The 27,814-nt window shown below is 40.0% G+C and overlaps 1 protein-coding gene across 5 annotated transcripts; it reads right to left on the reverse strand.

Annotated features, from left to right (window-relative positions):
- LOC133658700 (gastrula zinc finger protein XlCGF8.2DB-like) lies at nucleotides 1-27,591 on the reverse strand. 5 transcript variants are annotated; one of them, XM_062061038.1, is made up of 5 exons: nucleotides 27,118-27,591; nucleotides 26,962-27,048; nucleotides 22,411-22,629; nucleotides 4,724-4,896; nucleotides 1-181 (listed from the first exon to the last, which is right to left on the reverse strand). In XM_062061038.1, exons 1-5 carry the CDS (start codon nucleotides 27,302-27,304, stop codon nucleotides 77-79), a joined length of 771 nt encoding a protein of 256 aa, XP_061917022.1. In that variant the 5' UTR covers nucleotides 27,305-27,591; the 3' UTR covers nucleotides 1-76. The 5 variants fall into 5 exon arrangements, with proteins under 5 accessions (XP_061917022.1, XP_061917021.1, XP_061917019.1 ...); XM_062061039.1 differs by lacking the exon at nucleotides 1-181 and adding an exon at nucleotides 4,495-4,638; XM_062061035.1 differs by lacking the exon at nucleotides 1-181 and having other exon boundaries at nucleotides 1,250-4,896.
- Between the last annotated feature and the right edge of the window lie 223 nt (nucleotides 27,592-27,814).

The following is a 27,814-nucleotide window of genomic DNA, read 5'->3' on the forward strand; positions in this document are numbered from 1 at the left end:
ATCCCCGTTTAAATAAAAAAAATCATTTCACTAGGCCTTTACATGTAATGCTAAGGTTTTGTCCAGTAGTGGACCGTTAATGCCTGATGATGATGATGATGATGATGATGATGATGACGATGATGATGATGATGATGACGATGACGATGACGTATCTGTGCAAGTGAACCCTTTCCGCAGACTACACACACATCAGAAACATAAATGTTAGAAGCCTACAACAATATATTTGAAGAAGACTTTAGCATTAAAAGTGAAGATGTGAGGTGAAATAAGTACAAATGCAGCAATAAAAACAAGCAACTCCACTCACGATGGCTCTAAAGTTCAGTGATGTGTTGCTAACTTCAGCATTTTTCTTCTTTGTTGATGTTTTGCAGTAGTTAACATCCATGATGTAACAATGCTGCTAATCTACCAGAGTCCACATTTTGTTAACCATTTTATTCATTCATAATTTTAGTTGGATAATAACATCAATAAAATGCAAAGGAAAAATGTGTGGAAAAAAACCAAATGAAAATAATAAGATGTCCTGTCCTCTCTTTAACAATGAGAAAATACAATAACATAGTAGCTACATATATAATATTCAATACATGCACACAACTTAAAGGCCTACTGAAATGAATTTTTTTTATTTAAACGGGGATAGCAGATCTATTCTATGTGTCATACTTGATCATTTCGCGATATTGCCATATTTTTGCTGAAAGGATTTAGTATAGAACAACGACGATAAAGATTGCAACTTTTGGTATCTGATAAAAAAAAGGCTTGCACCTACCGGAAGTAGCGTGACGTAGTCAGTTGAACATATACGCAAAGTTCCCTATTGTTTACAATGATGGCCGCATGAAGTGAGAGAGATTCGGACCGAGAAAGCGACAATTTCCCCATTAATTTGAGCGAGGATGAAAGATTTGTGGATGAGGAAAGTGCAAGTGAAGGACTAGTGGGGAGTTGAAGCTATTCAGATAGGGAAGATGCTGTGAGAGCCGGGGGTGACCTGATATTCAGCTGGGAATGACTACAACAGTAAATAAACACAAGACATATATATACTCTATTAGCCACAACACAACCAGGCTTATATTTAATATGACACAAATTAATCCTGCATAAAAACACCTCAGTGTTTGTTATGCTAGCTCCTAGCTCCTCTGCTAGCTCCTAGCTCCATAGAACACGCCAATACAATTCAAACACCTGATCAACACACACAGTCACTCAGCCCAAAAGACCGTTTACCTAACCCAAGGTTCATAAAGCTTATATATTTTTAAAAAGTTACGTACGTGACGCGCACATACGGTCAAGTTATCGAATGTTTAGCAGCCAAGGCTGCATACTCACGGTACCTGATATTCAGCTGGGAATGACTACAACAGTAAATAAACACAAGACATATATATACTCTATTAGCCACAACACAACCAGGCTTATATTTAATATGCCACAAATTAATCCTGCATAATAACACCTGCGTGTTTGTTATGCTAGCTCCTAGCTCCTCTGCTAGCTCCTAGCTCCATAGAACACGCCAATACAATTCAAACACCTGATCAACACACACAATCACTCAGCCCAAAAGACCGTTCACCTAACCCAAGGTTCATAAAGCTTATATATTTTAAAAAAGTTACGTACATACGCAAAAAAAAGCCAAAGCTGCATACTCACAGTAGCACGTCTGCGTCTTTGTCATCCAAATCAAAGTAATCCTGGTAAGAGTCTGTGTTGTCCCAGTTCTCTACAGGCATCTGTGTATCCAAATCAAAAGTCCTCCTGGTTAGAGTCTCTGTTATCCGAGTTCTTCCATCTTGACTGCATCTTTCGGGAATGTAAACAAAGAAGCGCCGGCTGTGTACTGTTGTGGCTGACTACGTTCGAAAAATACGTCCATTTCGCACCGACAACTTTTTTCTTTGCTTGCTCGGCTTCCTTCTCCATAATGCAATGAACATGATTGAAACAGATTCACGAACACAGATGTCCAGAATACTGTGGAATTATGAAATGAAAACAGAGCTTTTTCGTATCGGCTTCAATGTGGAAGGCATACCCGTGTTCGCCGGGCTACGTCACACGCATACGTCATCCTCAGAGGCGTTTCGAACCGGAAGTTTAGCGGCAAATTTAAAATGTCACTTTATAAGTTAACCCGGCCGTATTGGCATGTGTTATAATGTTAAGATTTCATCATTGATATATAAACTATCAGACTGCGTGGTCGGTAGTAGTGGCTTTCAGTAGGCCTTTGATTTGTATTTATTTAAACGGGAATAGCAGGTCCATTCTATGTGTCATACTTGATCATTTCGCGATATTGCCATATTTTTGCTGAAAGGATTTAGTAGAGACAATCGACGATAAAGTTCGCAACTTTTGGTCGCTGATAAAAAAGCCTTGCCTGTACCGGAAGTAGCGTGACGTCACAGGAGCTTGTATTCCTCACAATTCCCCTTTGTTTACAATGGATCGAGAGAGATTCAGAGAGATTCGGAGCGACAAAGCGACGATTACCTCATTAATTTGAGCGAGGATGAAAGATTAGTGGATGAGGAAGGCAGTGAAGGACGTATCTTTTTTCGCTCTGACCGTAACTTAGGTACAAGCTGGCTCATTGGATTCCACACTCTCTCCTTTTTCTATTGTGGATCACGGATTTGTATTTTAAACCACCTCGGATACTATATCCTCTTGAAAATGAGAGTCGAGAAGGCAAAATGGACATTCAAAGTGACTTTTATCTCCACGACAATACATCGACCAAGCTCTTTAGCATGAGCTAACGTGATAGCATCTGTCTCAAATGCAGATAGAAACAAAATAAATAAATCCCTGACTGGAAGGATAGACAGAAGATCAACAATACTATTAAACCATGTACATGTAACTACACGGTTAATAATTCCCAGCCTGGCAAAGCTTAACAATGCTGTTGCTAACGACGCTGAAGCTAACTTAGCAACTTAGCAACCGGACCTCACAGAGCTATGATAAAAACATTAGCTATCCACCTACGCCAGCCAGCCCTCATCTGCTCATCAACACCCGTGCTCACCTGCGTTCCAGCGATCGACGGCGCGACGAAGGACTTCACCCGATCATCCGTGGGGTTGGCGGCTAGCATCGGCTAGGCGTCTGATATCCAAGTAAGTAGTCCTTGTTGTGTTGCTACAGCCAGCCGCTAATTCACCGATCCCACCTACAACGTTCTTCTTTGCAGCCTCCATTGTTCATTAAACAAATTGCAAAATATTCACCAACACAGATGTCCAGAATACTGTGGAAGTTTGAGATGAAAACTGAGCTTTGTGTATAGGATTCTACGGGCTCCGAGTACTTCCCTTGCCCTCGTGACGTCACACGCATACGTCATCATACTTAAACGTTTTCAATCGGAAGTGTGGCGGGAAATTTAAAATTGCACTTTATAAGTTAACCCGGCCGTATTGGCATGTGTTGCAATGTTAAGATTTCATCACTGATATATAAACTATCAGACTGCGTGGTCGGTAGAAGTGGCTTTCAGTAGGCCTTTAAACATTAAGTACAGGACAACATATAAGACTAGAAGATGAGAAGCACTACATACAACATCAAATATACATTCATATTAAACATGCTGTGTTATTAAACTACATTTAGCACAATCACTGTTTAAGTGTTTTTAAATCCCTGCAGCTTCCATGACTGTTACACACTTGTGTTTACTGACCTGATACTTAAACCTGAACATCTTATCACACACAGTGCAATTAAACGGTTTCTCTCCAGTGTGTGTTCTCATGTGTATGGTCATGTTTTCCTTTCTGGAGAAACTCTTCTTACAAACAGAGCAAGTAAAATGTTTCTCACCTGTGTGTGTTCTCATGTGTGTGGTCATTTCCTTCTTAGAGCTGAATCTTTTAGCACAAGCTGAGCAAAGAAAAGGTTTCTCTCTAGTGTGTGTTCTCATGTGTCTGTCCATGTTTTCCTTTCTGGAGAAACTCTTCTTACAAACAGAGCAATTAAAAGGTTTCTCACCTGGGTGTGTTCTCATGTGCGTGGTCATGTCAACCTTTGTGGAGAAACTCTTCTTACAAACAGAGCAATTAAAAGGTTTCTCTCCAGTGTGTATTCTCATGTGTGTGGTCATGTCACCCTTTGTGAAGAAACTCTTCTTACAAAAAGAGCAACCAAAAGGTTTCTCTCCAGTGTGTATTCTCATGTGTGTGGTCATGTCACGCTTTGTGGAGAAACTCTTCTTACAAACAGAGCAAGTAAAAGGTTTCTCTCCAGTGTGTATTCTCATGTGTGTGGTCATGTCACACTTTGTGGTGAAACTCTTCTTACAAACAGAGCAAGTAAAAGGTTTCTCTCCAGTGTGTATTCTCATGTGTGTGGTCATGTTTTGCTTTGTGGAGAAACTCTTCTTACAAACTGAGCAAGTAAAAGGTTTCTCTCCAGTATGTATTCTCATGTGTCTTATAAAATAACTCTTATGTCTAAATGATTTCCCACATTGAGAGCAGTCAAAGTGTTTGTTGTTAGTGTGATGTCTCGTATCACCTTTAGAGTCATTTTTACTCTCCAAAGGTTTTTGGATGTGGTCACTGTGATCAGAAGAGTGTGACATCATGTGGTCCATGTCTGACAGTGGAACAAAGATGCTGTCTGGTTCTGACTTTATATCTTCACAATGCTCTCCATCAGCTTCTGTGATGTGTTGACTTACAAGCTCCGCCCCTCTGTTCTCCTCACTTTGACTGTGATGAAGCTGTAAGGACTGAGCTTCATCTTCATCATGAAGCTGCTCCTCTTTAATGTGGGAGGGGGCCTGTAGCTCCTTCTGTCCCACACTGGTGTGCCACTCCTCTTCATGACTCCCCGCTGACACCCGCTGGACGTCTGCAGAACAAATGAGGTGTTACTGTATTGAAGTTTGCAGTATTCAAACTATTGACATGTGAGCTAGGCCAAATAGACAGTGATGGGCAAGCTACCTGGACAATGTAGTAAGCTAACCTACAAGTTACCGTATTTCCTTGAATAGCCGCCGGGGCGCTAATTAATTTAAAACCTCCTGTCACTCCGGCGCTTACCAGAAGCCTGCTGGATGGCCAAGCATGCGCTTATTATTTTAAAACCTCTTCTCACTCCGGCGCTTACCTTATCATGAAAAGCACATTTAATAAAAACAATGTTACTATTGTCTTACCTTTAGGTATAAATGAGTCCATGCCAGCTCCTTTTGAAGAAAAGCATCGATATAGAAGTCTTCCTTATCTTTCTTCAGTTTTAAAAGTCTCTTTGTCTCGATGGAGATCTTCCTTTTAAGTATTACCTCCTGCTTTGATTGAAAGTCCAGTTTAGAAAACTGTTTTATTTTAGATATGTAATCCTTAATGTTAAAAGTTCAAGCAAACAATGGCTGCGCACTCTTGCTGCGTGTTGTCTTCTTCTGCAGCACTGGTCTTCTGCAGTACCAGTAGTCGCAAGAAGGATCACTAGCGCCCTCTACCACCAGGAGGCGGGAGTCATTTAATGACTCATATTTGACCCGGCGGAAGTGCCAAGCATGCGCTAATTATTTTGCGAAACGAGTTTGTAATTGCTGTAATTCGAGGCATGCGAATACTATATTCTCGGCACCAATTCAAGAAAATATGGTACTCTCAATTAATTGTAGCACACTACACTACAAGCTACACTGCAAAAGTAGCTTGCCACATCAAAGCTACATTTAACAGCATATATATATATATATATATATATATATATATATATATATATATATATATATATATATATATATATATTGGCCCACATGTATAATATCAATGTTTATGTTGTCCATGGAAAGAAGTTAGTAAGAAGCAAAAGGCAAACAACCAACCATGGATGACAAAAGGACTGAAAAATGCTTGTCACAAAAAAAAGACATTATATGGAATATTAATAACACAGACATCTATAGAGGCAGAAAATAAGTATAAGAAATATAAAAACAAGCTAATTGGTATACTAGGAACATGTAAGAAGGAATACTACAGACAATTCTTAAAGAAGAACAGAAACAACATGAGAGCAACATCCTAAATAGCATCATTAAAAATGCTGCTAAGAAAGATTACCCCCAGTACTTTCTACATGGAAATACAAAAAATGACAATATGAACCAAATAGCTGAACGTTTTAATGATTACTTTGTTAATATGGGAAAAAATTTGGAACACAAAATTCCAAATGCAGATGATGGGTCAGTTGAGGACTTGAGTGAGCTCATAGACAGAAATCCCAATTCCATGTTTCTTAAGAACGTGACAAAAGAAGAAATAATCCAAATTGTAAAACATTGTAAATCCAAGACCTCAAGCGACTGTCATGGAATAGATATGGTAACCATAAAAAAGGTTATAGAAGACATTTCAGAACCTCTGACATATATCAGCAACGTATCATTTCTAACCGGCAAATTCCCTGACAAAATGAAAATTGCAAAAGTCGTACCAATTTATAAGAATGGAGACATACACCAGTTTATTAACTACACACCACTTTCATTACTTCCACCATTCTCCAAAATCATGGAAAAACTATTCAATAGCTGATTAGATTTATTTATTAACAAAAGTGAGATGCTGGTGGAGAACCAATATGGACTCCCAGCAAATATCTCAACATCTGGTCAACATATGTAATAACAAGATATTAAAATGAATCAAAACAATGTATACATATGTATACATATATATATATATATATATATATATATATATATATATATATATATATATATATATATATATATATATATATATATATATATATATATATATATATATATATATATATATATATATATATATATATCAGTGTTTCAAACACATTCATTTATTTGTGGCGGCCCGCCACGAAAGAATTACGTCCGCCACAAATAAAAAATATATATATATATTTTTTTGTTTTTGTTTTTTTTTGTTGTCATGTGCAGATTCTCAGGCAAATCATATAGCTGATGTAGATGCCTATATAGGCTGTTCAGATTTACTTTACAAAAGAGAAGTGTAGGATACTTCTCTTGTTGCCTTATTTGTATTTGACCACTACTGTTTTCTGTTTATTTGTTACTGACTGTGGCAGGACACCTCTGCCTCTGTTTCACTTTATGTTGCTGGTAAATACAATGGTTGTAGTAGTAGGCTAAAGTTAAATGATTTAGTATGCACTAATTAAAGGGGCAGAGCTTTAAGAGACATTTTAGCTTTTATATTTTATAAGATATATTTTTTGTAAGAACCACAATTAATAAATATATTTCAGTGAATAACTTATTGTTAAAATTTGTATATAAATATGTACATAAAGTGTTGTAATTATATTGTAAAATGGATGGATGGATGGATGGACGTTTAAAACAAAACTTGTCATGATCCGTGGTCCGGATCATATTTGTTTAGTTATTTTCCGTTAGTTTTGGACTGCTTTAGTTCTTGGTTGTGCTCCTGTGAGTTTGTTTTGGTTGTCATGGTCACTCTTTGTGTGCACCTGTCTCTGATTAGTGCTCGCCCGCTCACCTGCTTCCCGAGCGCTAATCAGAGGCATTATTTAAGTTGCCTTTGCCAGTCACTTGTCCTGCTTTCGTTGTGTTTGCGTCACACCTTTGACAAGTAAGTTTTTGTTCCATGCCAGAACCTATGCTAATACTAACTTTACGTTTGTTAGGCACATTTGCCTTTTTTGTTGTTTGCCTGCTTTTTTGGTAGTTCGGTGATTTATGAGAAATAAATCATTTCTTACCTTACGCCTGTCGTCCGGAGCCGTACATTTTTTGCATTGGAAGAACAACCGCGCAGCAAGCGCACCCCTCCATTGTGACAGAACGAAAGCAGCATCCGTTCTTCCGCAAACGGACCACAAAGAGATGGATGAAGGTACACGCATGGTGTTGCGAGCGATGGAAGTGGAGACGCTTCGCTATTCGACGGAGGAGAGGTCGAACCTTATGTGGGGACCTGGAGGCTCCCTTATCCCCATCGACTCCCTCTGGTCCGAAGACATTGCAGCTACACAGCAGTACCGGACGCGCCGGCAAAGGCAGTTCATGGATAGGGCTTCCAGTCAGCTGGAGACCCGGGCTGATGACGTCACGCCGCCGCCTGCTAATGACATCATGGGCCAATAATTTTTTTTTCCGAATTCTGTTTCGCCCTCGAAAATTCAAGCCCCGCCCAAGTCACAGACATTTTCTTTTTGTCCACCCACGCAAAATCAGGTGGGGAATACAAAAAGACAATTTGGACAATTTAAAGGGGAGGCTTCTACCCCCCTCCTGACCTCCCGCCACCCACCCTTAAAGACTATTCCTGACCGCAAGGAGCGCGTCTGGTATCCGCCCCTTGAGGGGGGGCTGTGCTGGTGGGGTGGCTCAGCTGCGCCCAACCAGGCAGCAACCTCCATCCCGGCCGCCACCACCAGTCTTTCGGCATGCCAGGCCGCAACCCCCAGCTAGACCGCTTCCGCCATGCTCATGGCTAACCTCAGCCCCGGTGGGCTTGCAGACGCCACCATCATCTCCGGTGGGCTTGCAAACATCACCATCTCCAGTTCCAGTTCCTGCTCCTCGCCAGACACCAGTCCCTGCTCCTCGCCAGACACCAGTTCCTGCTCCTCGCCAGACACCAGTTCCTGCTCCTCGCCAGACACCAGTTCCTGCTCCTCGCCAGACACCAGTTCCTGCTCCTCGCCAGACTCCAGCTCCTGCTCCTTGCCAGACACCAGTTCCTGCTCCTCGCCAGACACCAGTTCCTGCTCCTCGCCAGACTCCAGTTCCTGCGCCTCGCCAGACACCAGTTCCTGCTCCTCACCAGACACCAGTTCCTGCTCCTCGCCAGACACCAGTTCCTGCACCACACCAGACACCTGCACCACGCCAGACACCTGTACCTGCACCACGCCAGACACCTGTACCTGCACCATACCAGACACCTGTACCACGCCAGACACCTGTACCTGCACCACGCCAGACACCTGTACCTGCACCAGGCCAGACACCTGTACCGGCACCACGCCAGACACTTGTACCTGTACCGGCACCACGCCAGACACTTGTACCTGTACCGGCACCACGTCAAGCTTCGCCGCCGGTACCTGCTACCATGCCTGACTCGCGGCTGGTACCTGCTACCACGCCTGACTCGCCGCCTGTACCTGCTACCACACCTGACTCGCCGCCTCGCCAAGTGCGCCCACCTCCCCGTCGGCCACGAATGTGGCCATTCCCGGGTCGCCCGCCTTGCCTGCTGCAGCGGCGTTCCACTCGCCGCCGCCACTTGACTTTGCCTCGGTGGATTCAGGGACACTTGGCCTGGCGACCCACCGCCAAGTCCTCCCTCCGCCCTCCCGTGACTTTTGGCCCTTCTTGTTTTTAGTTTTGTACATCTTGTACCTGTCCTTGAGGAGGGGATTCTGTCATGATCCGTGGTCCGGATCATATTTGTTTAGTTATTTTCTGTTAGTTTTGGATTGCTTTAGTTCTTGGTTGTGCTCCTGTGAGTTTGTTTTGGTTGTCATGGTCACTCTTTGTGTGCACCTGTCTCTGATTAGTGCTCGCCCGCTCACCTGCTTCCCGAGCGCTAATCAGAGGCATTATTTAAGTTGCCTTTGCCAGTCACTCGTCCTGCTTTCGTTGTGTTTGCGTCACACCTTTAACAAGTAAGTTTTTGTTCCATGCCAGAACCTATGCTAATACTAACTTTACGTTTGTTAGGCACGTTTGCCTTTTTTGTTGTTTGCCTGCTTTTTTGGTAGTTCGGTGATTTATGAGAAATAAATCATTTCTTACCTTACGCCTGTCGTCCGGAGCCGTCCATTTTTTGCATTGGAAGAACAACCGCGCAGCAAGTGCACCCCTCCATTGTGACAGAACTGTTATTATTAATTAGTAAGTATACATTTTTTGAGCCTTTCTAGAGAAAATTATATTATTGTAGTAAATTATGCAAATTACTCGATGGTGTCATGGTGACCACGCCCATAGCCACCCACCCACCGCCACAGGTATCTTGGCAGTTTATGGGAAACACTGTATATATATATATATATATATATATATATATATACATACTAGGGCTGGGAATCTTTGGGTGTCCCACAATTCGATTCAAAATCGATTCTAGGGGTCACCATTCGATTCAAAATCGATTTTTTTTTCAATTCAAAACGATTCTCGATTCAAAAACGATTTGTTTTTATTTATTTTTTTAAACAATACACAACAATACCATAATAATGCAATACAATTTCATTTTGGAGTTCTGAACTTGTAATTTCTTGCAGTGTTTACTAAGTGGTAATATGTCACATTTGTCCCAATTAACTTTATACCCTGATAAACAGTCATATTCAGTGATGACATTATTGATATAGTGAAGAGAGGAGTTAACATGTGACAGGTAGAGAATTATGTCGTCACAATACATCGATAGCTTATTATACTGATAGCCAATATTTATACCATGAATATTATTTTCACTTCTTATTTTTGCAGCTAAGGGTTCAATAACCAAAGTAAATAATAATCCAGATGCAGGACATCCCTGTTTTACTCCTCTTTTTAACGAAAAAGGTTCTGAAATATGATTATTGGTTTTGACTGATGCCATGGGCCTTGTATAAAGCATCTTAATCCATTGCATAAAATTGTCTCCAAATCCAAATTTACGTAATGTGCAAAACATAAATGAGCAGTTTATGCGGTGGAATGCCTTCTCCGCATCAACACTACATACTGCTGTGGGATAAGGGAGACTTCCAGCATAGTAAATAACATTAAACAATTTCCTTGTATTGTCTGAAGATTGTCGACCTTCCATGAAGCCAGTTTGGTCAGTATGAATTAATTTTCTTATTACATTTGATAATCGTGTGGCTAAGATTTTTGCCAAGATTCAAAAGGATTGTCTATTCATGGAATACATAGATTTCAGCAGGATCTACCCCAGTCTGCTGACATGCAAGCAGAGTAGTAGATTTTTGTAAAAAGCTTTTATAATTGTAAAGGACAATGTTTTATCAACTGATTGCAATAATGTACATTTGTTTTAACTATTAAATGAACCAAAAATATGACTTATTTTATCTTTGTGAAAATATTGGACACAGTGTGTTGTCAAGTTTATGAGATGCGATGCAAGTGTAAGCCACTCTGACACTATTGTTCTTTTTTATTTTAATGTCTAATGATAATGTCAATGAGGGATTTTAATCACTGCTATGTTGAAATTGTAACTAATATTGATACTGTTGTTGATAATATTCATTTTTGTTTCACTACTTTTGGTTTGTTCTGTGTTGTGTTTGTGTCTCCTCTCAATTGCTCTGTTTATTGCAGTTCTGAGTGATGCTGGGTCGGGTTTGGTTTTGGAATTGGATTGCATTGTTATGGTATTGCTGTGTATTGTTTTGTTGGATTGATTAATAAAACATTTTAAAAAATTATATTAAAAAAAAAATCGATTTTTAAAAATGACAATCGATTCTGAATCGCACAACGTCAGAATCGCGATTCGAATTCGAATCGATTTTTTCCCCCACCCCTAATATATACAGTCACACACACACACACACACACATATATATATATACACACACATTATATGTATGTATGTATATATATATATATATATATATATATATATATATATATATATATATATATATATATATATATATATATACATACATACAAACATACACACACACACACACACATTTTTATATATATACACACACACACACAAATATGTATATATACACACACATTATATATATATATATATACATACATATATATATATATATATATATATATATATATATATATATATATACACACACACATACACGCACACACACATATATATATATATAATGTGTGTGTATATATACATATGTGTGTGTGTGTGTATATATACATACATACATACATACATACATACATACATACATACATACATACATATATATATATATATATATATATATATATATATATATATATATATATATATATATATATACACACACACACAGATAGATAGATAGATAGATAGATAGATAGATAGATAGATAGATAGATAGATAGATAGATAGATAGATAGATAGATAGATAGATAGATAGATAGATGGATAGAGAGAAAGAGAGAGAGCGTAATAACTTAAATAAGTAAATATTGAAGATTGAAAACCAATTACAAAAAACTAAATCCAAAACAAATTTACTAAAAAATTACCTTTTTTATATTTGCATAGTATGTGTATATTATTAATGTTGTAAATATAAATCTTTATATATTTAAAAATGCTGGTCTAAAGAGGTAGCCATTTTTCAGAGGTTGTCAAGAAGGTCACACATACAATAACGTGTGTGTATGTGTGTGCGTGTGTGTGTGTGTTCTTGAGACATGAAGAAGGAAAAGTATCTTCCATATGAAGAGGTGTGAGAACTAAAGAAGGAATTCCCTAATCACCCCCCTCTGGCCAACATATGTAATAACAAGTGTGAGTAACAAATTGAAATGTGCCTCCTTTGGCCAAAATATATCAAATAAATATGTATAGAGACATACTGTAATAACTTGAAGTAAATAATGAAGATTAAAAACAAATGACAAACAAAACATTTAAAACAAAACTTATTAAAATTAACTAAAAGCTTACCTTTTTTTATATTTGCTTAGTATGTATATATTAATGTTGTAAATACACATCTTTATATATCTAGAAAGGGTGGTCCTAAAGAGGTAGGCACTGTCACATCTAATAGAGAGTCTGTGAACATTGCTTCAAAGTCAAGATGTGTTGTTGATTTAATGTGCATACAAAAGTGAACATTGACAGGTGCAAAGGCAGCAATATATGATAAAACAAGATGGCAGCTAAAGAAGGACTTCCCTATTCATCCCCAAAAAACCTGCCAGGTGAGCAGCTGATTTGACCACTTCTGGTGCTGACGTAAGACAACCTGCGTCCTATATGTTTATTTTAATGAAATAAGTTTATTTCCATCATATAATCAACCATCAACCATTCTGTGTGAGCAGTTTAACAGTACAGATGATACATATTTAACAATCATACACATTTACACACCAAAAGAAAATAAAAGAAAAAGGAATAGGCTGAAGCCAAAGCTTATATTTGGGGGGATTACCCCCAATACTTCTTAGACGGAAACACAAATAATGACAACATAAAGGAAGTAGTTGAAAGCTTCAATAATTACTTTGTAAAATTGGAAGAAAGGATTCCAGACCCAGTTACAATTGAGGACTATAATGATACCATAGAGCCAAATCCCAACTCCATGTTCCTCAGTAATGTGACACAGAAGGAAATAGTTATAATCCTGTAATCTAAGACTTCAACTGATTGTAATGGAATTGATATGGAAACCATAAAAAAGGTTATAAAAGAGATCTCAGGACCATTCATGTATACGGGGACGGCGTGGTGAAGTTGGGAGAGTGGCCGTGCCAGCAATCTGAGGGTTACTGGTTCAATCCCCACCTTCTACCATCCTCGTCACATTCGTTGTGTCCTTGGGCAAGACACCCTTGCTCCTGATGGGTCCTGGTTAGCGCCTTGCATGGCAGCTCCCGCCATCAGTGTGTGAATGTGTGTGTGAATGGGTGAATGTGGAAATACTGTCAAAGCGCTTTGGGCTCCTTAAAAAGGGGTAGAAAAGCGCTATATAAATACAACCATTTACCATATTAGTAACCTATCATCTCAAATACCCAAACAAAATGAAAATGGCTAAAGTTGCACCAATTTATAGGACTGGAGACAAACACCAATTTACAAATTATAGACCTGTTTCTTTACTTCCATCATGTTGTATGCATGCATGTGTGATGTATCATGTTGTGTTGTATGCATGCATGTGTGATGTATCATGTTGTATGCATGCATGTGTGATGTATCATGTTGTATGCATGCATGTGTGATGTATCATGTTGTATGCATGCATGTGTGATGTATCATGTTGTATGGATGCATGTGTGATGTATCATGTTGTATGCATGCATGTGTGATGTATCATGTTGTATGCATGCATGTGTGATGTATCATGTTGTATGCATGCATGTGTGATGTATCATGTTGTATGCATGCATGTGTGATGTATCATGTTGTATGCATGCATGTGTGATGTATCATGTTGTATGCATGCATGCTTGATGTATTATGTTTTTTTTTTGTTTTTTTTTATGTCCTGCCCAGCTTCTCAGGCAAATCATATAGTAGATGTAGATGATCATATCGGCTGTTCAGGTTTACTTTACAAAAGAGAAGTGTAGGATACTTCTGTTGTGGCCTTATTTGTATTTTGACTTTATTAAATGTATTTATATTATCATTTGGTGCAGCCGGGCCAGAGCAGGAGGGGATAGAAAGAGAAAAAAAGGAAGACAGAGGGGGGAATTGTGGGGACAAGAGGGGGATTAGACAGAGAGACAAAAACAACAAAAGCAAACACAACAACAACAACAACAACAACAGAGCAACATCAGCAAATACGACATGTAAAAATATGATGGTAAAAGTAATAGCAAATAAGCAGTTAGCGAAAATAAAAAATAATACAGAAATGACAATGAGCATTATTACACTACAAATGGAGCAATATGAATACCAATAGAAATAGTGGAGATGGAACAACCAGCAACCGCCCCGCCGAGTCCCCCCCTGAGGTAGGGGAAATAAATAAATAAATAAATAAATAATAATAATAATAATATTAATAAAATACATTAAAAAATAACAATAAATAAATAATTAAATCTATTTAAAAAAATATATAATAATAATAATAATAATTAAAAGAAGATCACAGACATGCTGACACACAAGGTCGCTACCCCAACAACTGGCCGACTCGCAGCACCTCTGAATACCCTGCAGCACCAAGCTACCACAGTACACGCAGGGACCAGACCCAGCAGGCCCCAACCAAGACGGGCACCCGGAAGGGATGGACGGTGGGACCCAGGAGCTCCAGACACGCAGTCCGGATGCAGTAGCCTGAGGCGCCGACCCCCACCCGACAGGCAGGCCCAGAACGTACCCCCAGAAATATACATGCATATCTATATACATAAACATACACATACACATGTACACATACACACACATACACATACACACACATATACATACATATACACAGTTTGTCAGCCCCGACAACCACCACGTGCGCGTGCTGCCACAAGTCACAACATCAGCCACCCCCCTGCACCAGACCCAGCAGCCACGGGCGCCCACACCACAAACAAACGGCAGCAGAAACAGCAGCCACAACACCCCCAGACTGCGACCGGCAACCACACGCCAACAGGATCACGGAGACCAGCCAGCGCCAGCAAGCCCAAACGCCAACACGCGCACACCACCGCCCAAACAACCGAGACACAGCATCTAGACCAGACACGGGCGCCGCGACAAGGTCGGGCCACACGGGCACGGACCCCACCCAACAGGAAGCGAGACCCGCGCGACGCCACACACAAATAAATAATAAGATTAAACAAAAATAATAATAATAATTTTAAAAAAAATACAAATACAAATGAAATTAAATTAAAAATAACAAATAAAAATAAATAAATACAATAAAAATAAAATAAAATAAAGTAATTAAATAATACAAATTATTTTAAAAAAATAATAATAAAAAAAATAATTAAAAAAAATAAAAATAAAAATAATAATAATAATAATAATAATAAATTAATAAAAGCCTGGCAGGCCACCAGAACACAGTCCCGGGAATCCGCGCTGGCCGACGAGGCAATGAGGGGTGCGCCGAACCCCAACCTCCCCACATGCATGTGTACAAGGCCCCCAGAGTGTCTACTGTGTAGTTAAAATTAGGAGGTCAGCCATTACAGCCGACCTCCAGTCCCTATTGATGAGTGTACTGTAGCGTGAGTGAGATATGTATGCTTGTGGGAACTAATAATGCGATTAAAATTGGGGGACATCAAGGTCTTGGTGGGTCCCAACCAAGCCGAGCCCTCCAAATCCTAAGTGTCTAATATGCAGCTAAAATTGAGGGATGGACGAGCAGGGGACAAGACAGGAGGACTGGAGCCCCATAGGAGGCATCCTCATCCCCCCGCCATGCCTCCCCGCAGGACAATCCCCCAAAGTCCTATATATGTGTGACTGTGTGTGCTATAAGTAGGAGGAGTAGAGGGCCCGGACATCCCCCCCAGTCCATACTAGCAACCAAACGCAGAAAAACTGCACAGCCCCCATGCCCAATGCAAACACCGCATCCCGGCCATCCACACAGCAACGTACCCATACGAGTCCCGGCCAGGGGATGGCGCCCCCCAACGGGGGAAGAAGTCAATGCACCCCATCCGCACGCCAGCCCCCAAACCAGCCGGCAAGCCAACGCCAGCCAGCCAGCCCCCACAAGCGCACAGATACCAGCCACAGTCCCCCAACCACTCCAACCCAACACAGCGATGCCAACCGCCGGCAGTACCACAGCAACCATCACCACCACCGCCCGTCCGCAGTACAAACACCCGCGGCCGCCGAAACGAAACAAAAAAAAAAAGCAACCGACCCCGTAAACCACAACAACGCACACCCCCAGCTACCACAGAGGCCACCAACCCACCGACCCCAACTCATCCACATACAGGCCAATCGATCCACCGGACATACACACCCATACACACACCTATACATACATACACACCTACATACACATATACATACATATATGTATATACACATACATACACATACACACATGCATGCATATACATATACACATTCACACACACACACACACACACACACACACACACACACACACACACACACACACACACACACACACACACACACACACACACACACACACATATATACACCTACAAACATATACATATGCACACATATACACATACATATACATACACCAAAAAAATAATAATAATAATAAAATAATATAATAAAAAAATAAAATAAAAATAAAAATAAAATAAAATAAAATAAACCCTTTAAATAAAATAAAATAAATAAAAAATAAACAAGAGGCCTGTTTGCCAACAGTGCCCAGCGCCACCAAACTCCGCAGCCCTTCCCGCATGTCCAGGCCCCCCCGCCCACCACCCACCAGGCACCCCATCCGGCAAAACGCCATAAGGGCCCAGCCCCGCGCCCACAGCCGGCATGCCATGGCATCTCAGCAGGCCTGGTGCCGCGATCAGCAATGCACACCGGGGCAGCGACACTAAGGCTGAAACGACGCGTCGACGTAGTCTACGTCATCGGTTATGTAAATACGTCGACGCCGTTTTTGTGCGTCGACGCGTCGCATATTTACGTCACACAACCGTCAAGGCGGAGCGCAAAGCAGACTGTGCGAGCGAGGGGGGAAAAGCACGCCAAAAGTCGTCAAAAGTGTGGGAGTATTTCAATAAACGGCCTAATAATGTTGTTGTATGCACACTGTGTCGAGCGGAAATGGCCTATCATAGCAGCACAACGGCTATGAACGAACATTTGAAAAGAAAACCATCAACCATCAACTAGTCAATCGTCCGCGTTAGCATACGTTGTCATCATTACACAAAAACATGAATGTGTCATTTGTGTCTGCTAGGGGTGTAACGGTACGTGTTTTGTATTGAACCGTTTCGGTACGGGGCTTTCGGTTCGGTACGGGGGTGTACCGAACGAGTTTTTAAGCTAAAGCTAACTTTAGCTGCTAAAGTCTTAACAAGCTGCTTTGCTCCTTCTGCCTCTGTCTCAGCATGCAGCATTGTCCCACCCATACAACCATCTGATTGGTACACACAAAGCATTATCAGCCAATCAGCAGTGCGTATTCAAAACGTTAACAGCCAATCAGCAGTGCGTATTCAGAGCGCATGTAGTCAGCGCTTCAGCGTGGAGCAGATAGGTGTTTAGCAGGTGAGCATCAGGCAGCGGACTCTCCCCAAATGATAATAAACACCTCCCAGTCAACTACTAGTAACATCACTATGAGCCCGTTGACCTTCTATAAACTTAAACTGCAGCTCAGCTCGCTCGCAGTCCTGGTTTGAGGTGAAGGCTAATTACCTCTCAGTTCCAGCCACATCGACCCCTTCTGAGCGTAGACATGCTAACCTTTCTTCATTACGACTGTTAGTCACTCACTGGAATGAGTAGAATTGGTTTTTGTGTACTGTGTTGGACTGGATGTTTATTTTGCACATTTTAAAAGCAATACTTAATGTTTACAGTGCTCCAGAATATTTAGATTGGCACTTTTTTGTATTGGATGTTTATCTTTATTTTTAAAGTTAAAAGTTAAAGTTAAAGTACCAATGACTGTCACACACACACTAGGTGTGGTGAAATTTGTCCTCTGCATTTGACCCATCCCCTTGATCACCCCCTGGGAGGTGAGGGGAGCAGTGGGCAGCAGCATAGCCGTGCCCGGGAATCATTTTTGGTGATTTAACCCCCAATTCCAACCCTTGATGCTGAGTGCCAAGCAGAGAGGTAATGGGTCCCATTTTTATAGTCTTTGGTATGACCCGGTCGGGATTTGAACTCACAACCTACCGATCTCAGGGTGGACACTCTATTTGCACATTTTAAAGCAAAATAAGCAATACTTTTACTTTTGTTGAAATGTTTACACTGTTGTTACAGAATATTTCGTTTTGCACTTTTTTGTATTGGATGTTTATCTTTATTTTTGCACATTTTAAAGCAAAATAAGCAATACTTTTACTTTTGAAATGCTTATACTATTGCAGAATATTAAGATTTGCACTGGATGTTTACTTTTATATTTTGCACATTAAAAAGCAAATAAGCTACTTTTAATTTTGTTAAATGTTAAAAGTTGTAAATGTTTATATTGTTACAGAATATTTTGTCATGTTGTTGTCAATGTTGACTGAGTGGCCATACTTTTTTTTTTTTGTAAATAAAAGCCATGCCTTTTGAAAAAACTGGCCTACATTTATTTTTTCATCTTCATTTTAAATAAAATAAAATAAAAAATAACCGGTAAAATTAAAAATAATCTATAGATTAATCGAAAAAAATAATCTATAGATTAACCGATTAATCGAAAAAATAATGTATAGATTAATCGATAGAAAAATAATCGTTAGCTGCAGCCTTAAGCGACACACACACATGTACCTACATACATACACACAGATTCCACCATACATACATATAAACGTACACGCACACACACACACACACACACACACACACACACACACACACGCGCACCCATATATACACATTTATAATTTAACAGAATAAATAAAATGTATTAAATAGATAATTAAAAATATATATAAGAATATATATAAATAAAATTAATAAATAAATAAGGGCGGAGTAAAACACAGGAGGGGGACCCCGCAGGGCAGTCGGGCAGCACCGCCAGGGCCCCAACAAGGGAGGGCAAGCAGTCCCCCCAACCTGGCACCAGGCGGGCCCGCACAGCCGAAGCGTAGGGCAACCCCGGGCAGACCCCGTTCCGCGCCCCAGGGGAAGGAGGAAGCCCACGGACACCCGAAGCCAGAGGGGCATGAGCCGACCCCCGCCCGACAGCGGCAAGGCCCCGGCCCCACGGGCGCAACCCTCCGCCCAACCCCCCACGAGAGGGGCAGCCCCCCACCCAACCCAAGGCGGCCGCCCCCAACAGCCCCACCCGCACCCCAACCCCCGCCCAGGCACCCCCATCCACCTCCGGCCCCCAGACCACTCACGGATCGGCCCACCAGGCCGGCACCAGGGAACACACCCCAGGCCCACCCGACCCCCCGGCACCCACGACCCCCCACCCATGGAGCAAGACCCCCGGGACAGAGCCCCAGCCCCGGCCCCCATGGGAGTCAGGTCAGGAAATTAATTAGCGGTGCCCAAAGAGATCTGAATTCTGTCAGTTGTTGTTTTGATTCAGCAGACATTCTTTCCATAACTACATCATCTAATAAAATGTTTTTGTAAAGGTATATACGTAAATTATTTTTTGATTTCCAATTCATGAGAATAGTTTTCTTGGCGATGCCTAATGCATTTATAAGGAGGTATGTTTTGTTTATATCAAGGTCCGTTGCGGAGAGATCACCCAACAGGCAGAGTGCGGGGGAGATGGGAATAGGAATCTCTAACGCTAATGATAGGTTCTCGCACACTCCAAGCCAAAAGTTACTCACGGGAGCACAGGACCACATTGAGTGTAAGTAGTTATCTACCTTATTATCTGAGCAGTGTACACAAATGTTAGAGTCAGCTAAACCCATTTTATACATTCTTAGACCGGTGTAATGTATTCTGTAAAGTATTTTGAGCTGAATCAGTCGTAAATTTGGATTCTTAATCAAACGAGAAGTATTGAGGCATATTTGTTTCCAGAATTCTGGGTCAAGGCTTGTGGATACGTCTGAGTGCCATTTGGAAGTTGGGATACTTATTGTGTTATCTATTTTCGATAAGAGAGCATATAATTTGGATAAAGCTTTGGGGGCAGATGTTTTGAAGAATTTAACGGTCGTAGGATTACTTTCCCATGTTGTTTTGTTGAATATTGCGCTAATTACAGATTTGATTTGCATATATTCTAGGAATTTACTAGGATTGATTGCATATTGTGTTATTAAACTTTTAAAAGAGATAAAACTGTTTGCATTGATGATATCCCCAAGGCATCTGACTCCCTTATCATACCATGTTGGCAAGTTCAATGGCCTCTTGTTAAAAAGAAAATCAGGATTACTCCAAATAGGCGTAAGTTGACAGGGAGTGAGCGGGGACCCAGTTATTTTCAAAAACTCCCACCAAGCTGTTAAGGTAGTGCGTATATTAATACTTTTGAAGCAGTTGTGTTTTCGGAGAATTTGGCTAATAAAGGGCAAGTTAGAAATTGGGAACTCCTGGCTAAGTGATTGTTCAATCTCTAACCATAAACTATCCAATAAAGTGGGATTGATCCATTTTAATATATATTGTAGTTTATTTGCAAGGAAGTAATAGGAAAAGTTTGGGAGTTCTAGACCCCTGTATTCTTTGGGTTTTTGTAAAGTTTTAAGGCTGATTCGTGCTGGTTTACTCTTCCAAAGAAACTGATTGATGTGTGAGTCTAGTGATTTAAACCAGATTTGAGAAGGTTTGGTTGGAATCATTGAAAAGAGATAATTAACCCTAGGCAAGACCATCATTTTCACGGTAGAAACCCTTCCCATAAGTGAGATTGGCAGTGCTTTCCAACGCGCCAGATCATCCTCAATCAATTTGAAGATTGGGGAGTAATTCAAGCGATTCAGATCTGACAATGTGGAGGAAATATTGATTCCCAGGTATTTAATGTTCCCTTTATGCAGTGGAATCGATGAGGTGCTCTGAAAGTCAAAATTAATTGGTAACACAGTAGATTTGGACCAGTTAATTGAGTAATCTGAAATAGAACTGAAATTATGGATAAGTGAGATTGTATCTTGAAGAGAAGAATGTGGATTTTGTAAAAAAAAGTAATACATCATCAGCATAAAGGCTTATTTTATGATGAACGGTTGCGGTATGGATGCCTTTAATATTTGCATGCTGTGGAATTGCGGTTGCAAGAGGTTCAATAAATATAGCAAACAGTCACGGAGAAAGTGGACACCCTTGCCTTGTGCCCCTCATAAGATTAAACCTTGGGGAGATTAGGCTATTCGTTCTAACCGAAGCTGTTATATGTATATCCACATATATATGGTGTATCCTGAAATGGCCTAAACATATCCACATATATATGGTGTATCGTGACATGGCCTAAACATATCCACATATATATGGTGTAACGTGACATGGACTAAACATATCCACATATATATGGTGTATCGTGACATGGCCTAAACATATCCACATATATATGGTGTATCATGACATGGACTAAACATATCCACATATATATGGTGTATCGTGACATGGCCTAAACATATCCACATATATATGGTGTATCGTGACATGGACTAAACATATCCACATATATATGGTGTATCGTGACATGGACTAAACATATCCACATATATATGGTGTATCGTGACATGGCCTAAACATATCCACATATTAATAAAAGGCCATATTGCCCAGCCCTAGCTAGAATGTGATTTTTTTTTAAATATATTCACCCTCATGTCTTTTATAATGATTGTGAACGATAGAAACAATTCCCCCCCAAAAAGTGCAGTTCCCCTCTAAATTCCAATGATTAGATTTAAGACTTGAAGTGTATGAGCATGAAGTGATGAAGCCTACTTGGATGAGTCTTCTAAGACAAAGTGAACAGTCCAGTTGTGATGGATTGAATGCCCTGAGAATAAAATGATATGTGCTTACTTGGACTGTGATGAAGCTGTGAGGACTCAGGTGCTTTGTCTTCATGCTCTTCAGTCTTCACAGAGACAACAGTCAGTGGAAACTTGCTGACATCATCCTCCTCCTGCCCTACAACACACTCTCCCTCCTGAGCGATCCACACTTCCTTCTCTTCCTCTTTCATGTGGGGGGGCTGTGGATCCTCCTCATCATATTCAATGTGAGGGGGCTGCTGGACGTCTGTTGGGTAAATAAGTAAATAAGATAAAAAGAGAATATAAATAGTTTTGGACTGACACTGTTAACACAATGACATTATTTGCGTTCTTCTGTGTGTTGTGTTAAAAGTGTGTAGCAAAACAACCAATAACAATGTGAGAAATACCCCCTTCTGTCCCAGTAACTACAATTAATTCAAAAGTGAGTACACAAACAGACTTGGAAATTTGATGGGGGCAATTTGAAAAGTTTTTATAAGTACGAGGCAGCATTGATTGAGGCATTCTTAACTTTACACTCACTGATGTAAAGTGTGTAAATATTTTATTCTGTATATGGTCTATGACACCTAAACGTTATCTCTAAACTCAACCACAATCTTGTAATGACATAGTCATCACCATAACTTCAATATCATGGAAATAAAAAATCCAATTCCAAAATCACTTAAAAAAACATTCATGGTAAGTTTTTGTCATCATGCAGAATATTTTTTTGTGGTCATTTTGTTGGCTGGGCCAAAAGGAACTTTTACCAAAACATGTTTTACTATGTGCTGTTTTATGGAGTATCTCCATCAACAATTCCTCTTTAGGAATTGGAGACCATCTACGACACGCTGAAGGAAAGTCAGTCACATTTATGTTCTTTTAATAATTCAAGTGATGTCTACTTTGGTTATTGAAAATAAATGTTTACTTTCATTTATTGTTGCATGTAAGTCAGAATCAGGAAGTGAAATTATAACTTTAATTAGATTTGATTACTGTGTAAAATGTATTTGGTGAGTGTGTGAGTTTTGTGTAAACATGTTGATACAGGTTTACATCTTCTTGGGGACTGGAACACAGATATGTCCTGAAAGGATGCACCCATTTTTAAAACCTTCACTAAGCTGTGCCACCAACATTGTCTCACTTAGCTCATTAAGCAAACTACCAGGGTGAGTGAGTCCTTTTAAACCTTCATAGACCTCGTTGTTACTTCTGACCAGTCTAAGATCACCACAAGTGGAACTACTGTATGCGGCTTAAGTGATCATTCCATAATTGTCTGTACCCATAAAAAACATAGAACCGAGGCTGACGGCCACAAAACAAGCAAAGCTACAATCCTTAAGACCGAGACTAGCAAGGCTTTCAATGACAAACTGGCCAATTAAGACTCGCCTGGTACTTGCAAGTACACAGGTTTTTGGGTCAATTCCTAACCTCAGAAAAGTAGATAACTTCACAGTCAAAGTGGGTGACCATATTATAACAAACAAAAATGAGATGACCTATCTTGGCTGCATCGTAGAGACTAATCTCTCCAGTGAAAAAATGACTACTAAGGTAGTCAAAGAATCAACCGACAAATTCTGTTCTTACTAGTGTTGTCCCGATACCAATATTTTGGTAGCGGGACCTGTACCAAAATGTATTTCGATACTTTTTGATACTTTTCTAAATAGAAAAGACCACAACAAAGTGCATTATTGGCTTTATTTTAACAAAAAGTCTTCGGGTACATTAAACATATGTTTCTTATTGCAAGTTTGTCCTAAAATAAAATAGTGAACATACTAGACAACTTGTCTTTTAGTAGGAAGTAAACAAACAAAGACTCCTAATTTAGTCTGCTGACATATGCAGTAACATATTGTGTCATTTATCTACCTATTATTTTGTCAAAATTATTAAGGACAAGTGGTAGAAAATGGATTATTAATCTACTTGTTCATTTACTGTTAATATCTGCTTATTTTCTGTTTTAACATGTGCTATCTACACTTCTGTTAAAATGTAATAATCATTTATTCCTCTGTTGTTTGATACTTTACATTAGTTTTGGATGATACCACAAATTTGGGTATCAGTCTGATACCAAGTAGTTACAGGATCATACATTGGTCATATTCAAAGTCCTCATGTGTCTAGGGACATATTTACTGACTTTATAAACATAATTTAATTTTTTTTAAACAAAAGAATATGTTGTGATGCCAAAAAATATTGATATAATCATAGAAGTAGTACTTTTTACAGGCGGTATAGTACCAAATATGATTCATTAGTATCGCGGTACTACACCAATACCGGTATACCGTACAACCCTAGTTCTTACTCCGTAGGATCACACCGCTGGTGGGTACAAATACACTTAAGACTCTAACACAAGCGCTCATTCAACCCCACTTTAACTACGGAGTTCATGTTTGGTACCATGACGCCTTAAAAGCCCTGAAAAACAAACTCCAGACAGCCAAAACGAAATGATTGGGCTTCTACTCAACCATCCATCTCGGGCTCACCTTTCCGCCAACCATTTCAGAGTACAGCTTCTTGCAGTTGGTCTGGTGTACAAGATACACCATACCACTAAAATACCCATGTATTGCAACTACCCTAAGGTAGTTGTACAAATGACATTCAACCCAGATTTCACTACGAAAAAGGTTCTAAATCGTTTTCCTGCTATCCCACCAAAATGGGTAACTCCCTATCAAAAAGAGAAGACATTACAGGTTGCGGCTACTCGTAACTGGGACTATACAAAGCCTTTTGCTTATTGTAAATTATAATTTCATTTATTTTCTTGCAGTATGTTTGTATTTTAAATGCTAATTTCTACATAGTAATGTGAGTTAAAAAATATTTCCACTGAAACCATCTCAGGCTTTCTTGTAGCAGCAGGGTTTCCCGCAGCATTTTGTTGTTAAGGCGACCGCCTTAACAACAAAGAGCCACCGCCTAAACTAACGTCTTAACAGGATCTCCAGCCACAGGTGTGCATTTAAAAAACTTTTACTGTCTCCAAACAAAGGCATACATTGAGTGTCATACGCATGCCAAAATACTGGGGGCGCTGTAGCCTAGGACTTAAGACCATTTTAGCCAATCAGAAACCTCCAAAACGTCATTTCCGGAGGCGGCATATAGCAAAAATGGCGGGTCACGGCAAGAAAGAATTATCTATGTGGACTGACAGAGAAGTAGAGCTACTTTTAAGCATCGTTTTGGAGCTTAAAGTTAACAAAACTCAACAAAGTGTTGACTGGGAAACTTGCCAGTCCAAGTCTGGTGACATTCTTACCCTATTTTGGAACGGTACGGACATGGAGGGACATCTGAGGAATTTCCTCATCGAAAAGAGGACATGACAAAAACAACTATCGACACTAAACTGAAAGTGATTGGTGGAAAGTACAGACAAGCAGTGGACGCTGGTGGAAGAAGTGGTTACGCTAGAGTTGTTTTGCTGTACTTCCAACTATGCCAGCAGACCTGGGGCGGTTCTCCATCAACTATACCCATTCCATTTGGAATAGAAACATCAGATATTGACACAAGCTCTCACAGGAGTTGGGATTCTCCATTCACCCTTGACAGCCTGGTCACAGACAAAGATATGCCCAATGATGTACAAGAGCAGCAAGATTCCAATAGGAGCAATCCACAATCTTCTGTGGTGAAAGAGAGAAGAGCTCTACTTCAGGTATGTGGGCGCTAACTTCATTGCTAGGAAGTAATATTGTTAAAAGGCAGATAGATGGGGCATCAAAACATTTTGATATGCACTGCACTGCAATTCCAAATGCTCTCAGATGACCACTTTCAACAATGTGGAATCATATTTGTTTGAATATGATCATTGTTTGACAACAGTGTGACAAAAATACTTGCTTTGGAATCAGAAGTCAAGATGGCAAGCATATATTAAAGTTCAGCTGTTTTACAATACCTCAAAGTGTTTTATTGACACACATTGTTTCCTGACGATGTTGAGGGTCATTTGACATGTTGTAAATAACATGTCACTATCTTACACCTGTGCTAAAGTGGGTTCATCCCAAATTATGTAATCATGATTGTTGAATGTCATTTTGTAAAAATCCTTATAAAATGTTTTTATAAGGATTAACTGACACATTTTCTGGGGGAAACACTGAGCAGTGAATGTGTACCGTGATGAAAGTGTAGCCTTTCCTATGCAACCTTCTCATAACTCCTTCAATCAATCAATCACACATTGTTACAAACTGAGAGGAACATCAACCTCAAACTGTCTCGTTTTCATGAAGAATCTAAATGAAAGCATTGCATCACCCCCACAAGACAAAGCATCTTCCTATTAAGTTAAAGTACCAATGATTGTCACACACACACACACACACACACACACACACAGGCACGTGCACACATAGGGCCCTATGGGTGCTTGAGCCCCTGCCCTTTTTTGCCTCGTCTTAAAAAGTGCCCTCTGCCTGTGTGTGTGTTTTTTTTCTCTAAACAACATTAATAAAATTCCTGTCAGGGATGTAAAAAACAAAAAAAACCAGCGGTACAAAAACTCCACGTTTTCTTGTAATACCGGGTTGTTTGAGCCTGCAGCTTTCGCCAGAGAGAGAGAGGGCGAGTGAGTGAGGAGAGAGAGCCAACTGCGCCCCTGATTGACCATCTATTGAAGAAAGGTGTTAATAATCATATACAAAGTTAGTAAAGATGTGAGAGTAAGAAGTCAACAAACCTGTTCTGTGTAACACAACTTGATGTTTCTTGGAAACAGCGTCCAGTAGTTGATAGTTCTCCTCTTTTGTTCTAGAAAGTTCCGCCTCGTATTCTGCTATCGTTCTTTCGAACACTACAAATATTTCGTCAACGGCAGCAGTTAGTCGCTGATCCACCAACGCTCTCAACATGTGTAATGTAGACATTTTCACACAATCACAACACTTTACTCTCACACTTGATCTCTACTTAGCGATGTGTTGATAACTTATGTTAGCAGCTAACAAGCTAAGCTAACTAGCGAGCTAAGCTAACTAACAATAAACGAGCACGAGATCCAGCAAAGTGCTTCTAGCACATCAAGACGATTATATCCTTAAAATAAAGACTCAAAGATGTATTTATACGACGTAAATATTACAAACTGAAGAACAAATAATAAGACTGACTTATTAGTGTTCTTCTGGCTTCTTTCTGCGTCAATGTGCTTTCACGACAGTTGGCACGCTTGACGTTACAAGACGGTTCTGCTCTCGTCTATGACTGCTCTACTCTCGCGAGATGTGTCATGCGCAGAAGGCTCAAAGCTTTGTAGTAAATCAGGAGCGTGATCACTTTTTGATTTTCTACATTTATTTTGCATTATTGACTTTGTTAAAACTGTTGTTTGTAATAAAATGATTAATTGTATTATTTTGTAGTAATTGTTTCACTAA

The sequence above is a fragment of the Entelurus aequoreus genome, linkage group LG10 (assembly GCF_033978785.1).
Source record: "Entelurus aequoreus isolate RoL-2023_Sb linkage group LG10, RoL_Eaeq_v1.1, whole genome shotgun sequence".
Lineage (NCBI taxonomy): Eukaryota > Metazoa > Chordata > Actinopteri > Syngnathiformes > Syngnathidae > Entelurus > Entelurus aequoreus.

Bases quoted from the DNA above. Each gene is read 5' to 3' on its own strand.
- LOC133658700 (XM_062061035.1), bottom strand. From the start codon at position 27,304: ATGTCTACATTACACATGTTGAGAGCGTTGGTGGATCAGCGACTAACT. The intron at 22,630-26,961 runs GTATTACAAGAA...TTTACCCAACAG, and splicing joins CTGCAGGCTCAAACAACCCG to ACGTCCAGCAGCCCCCTCAC. The intron at 4,897-22,410 runs GTAAGCACATAT...TTTGTTCTGCAG, and splicing joins ACAGCTTCATCACAGTCCAA to ACGTCCAGCGGGTGTCAGCG.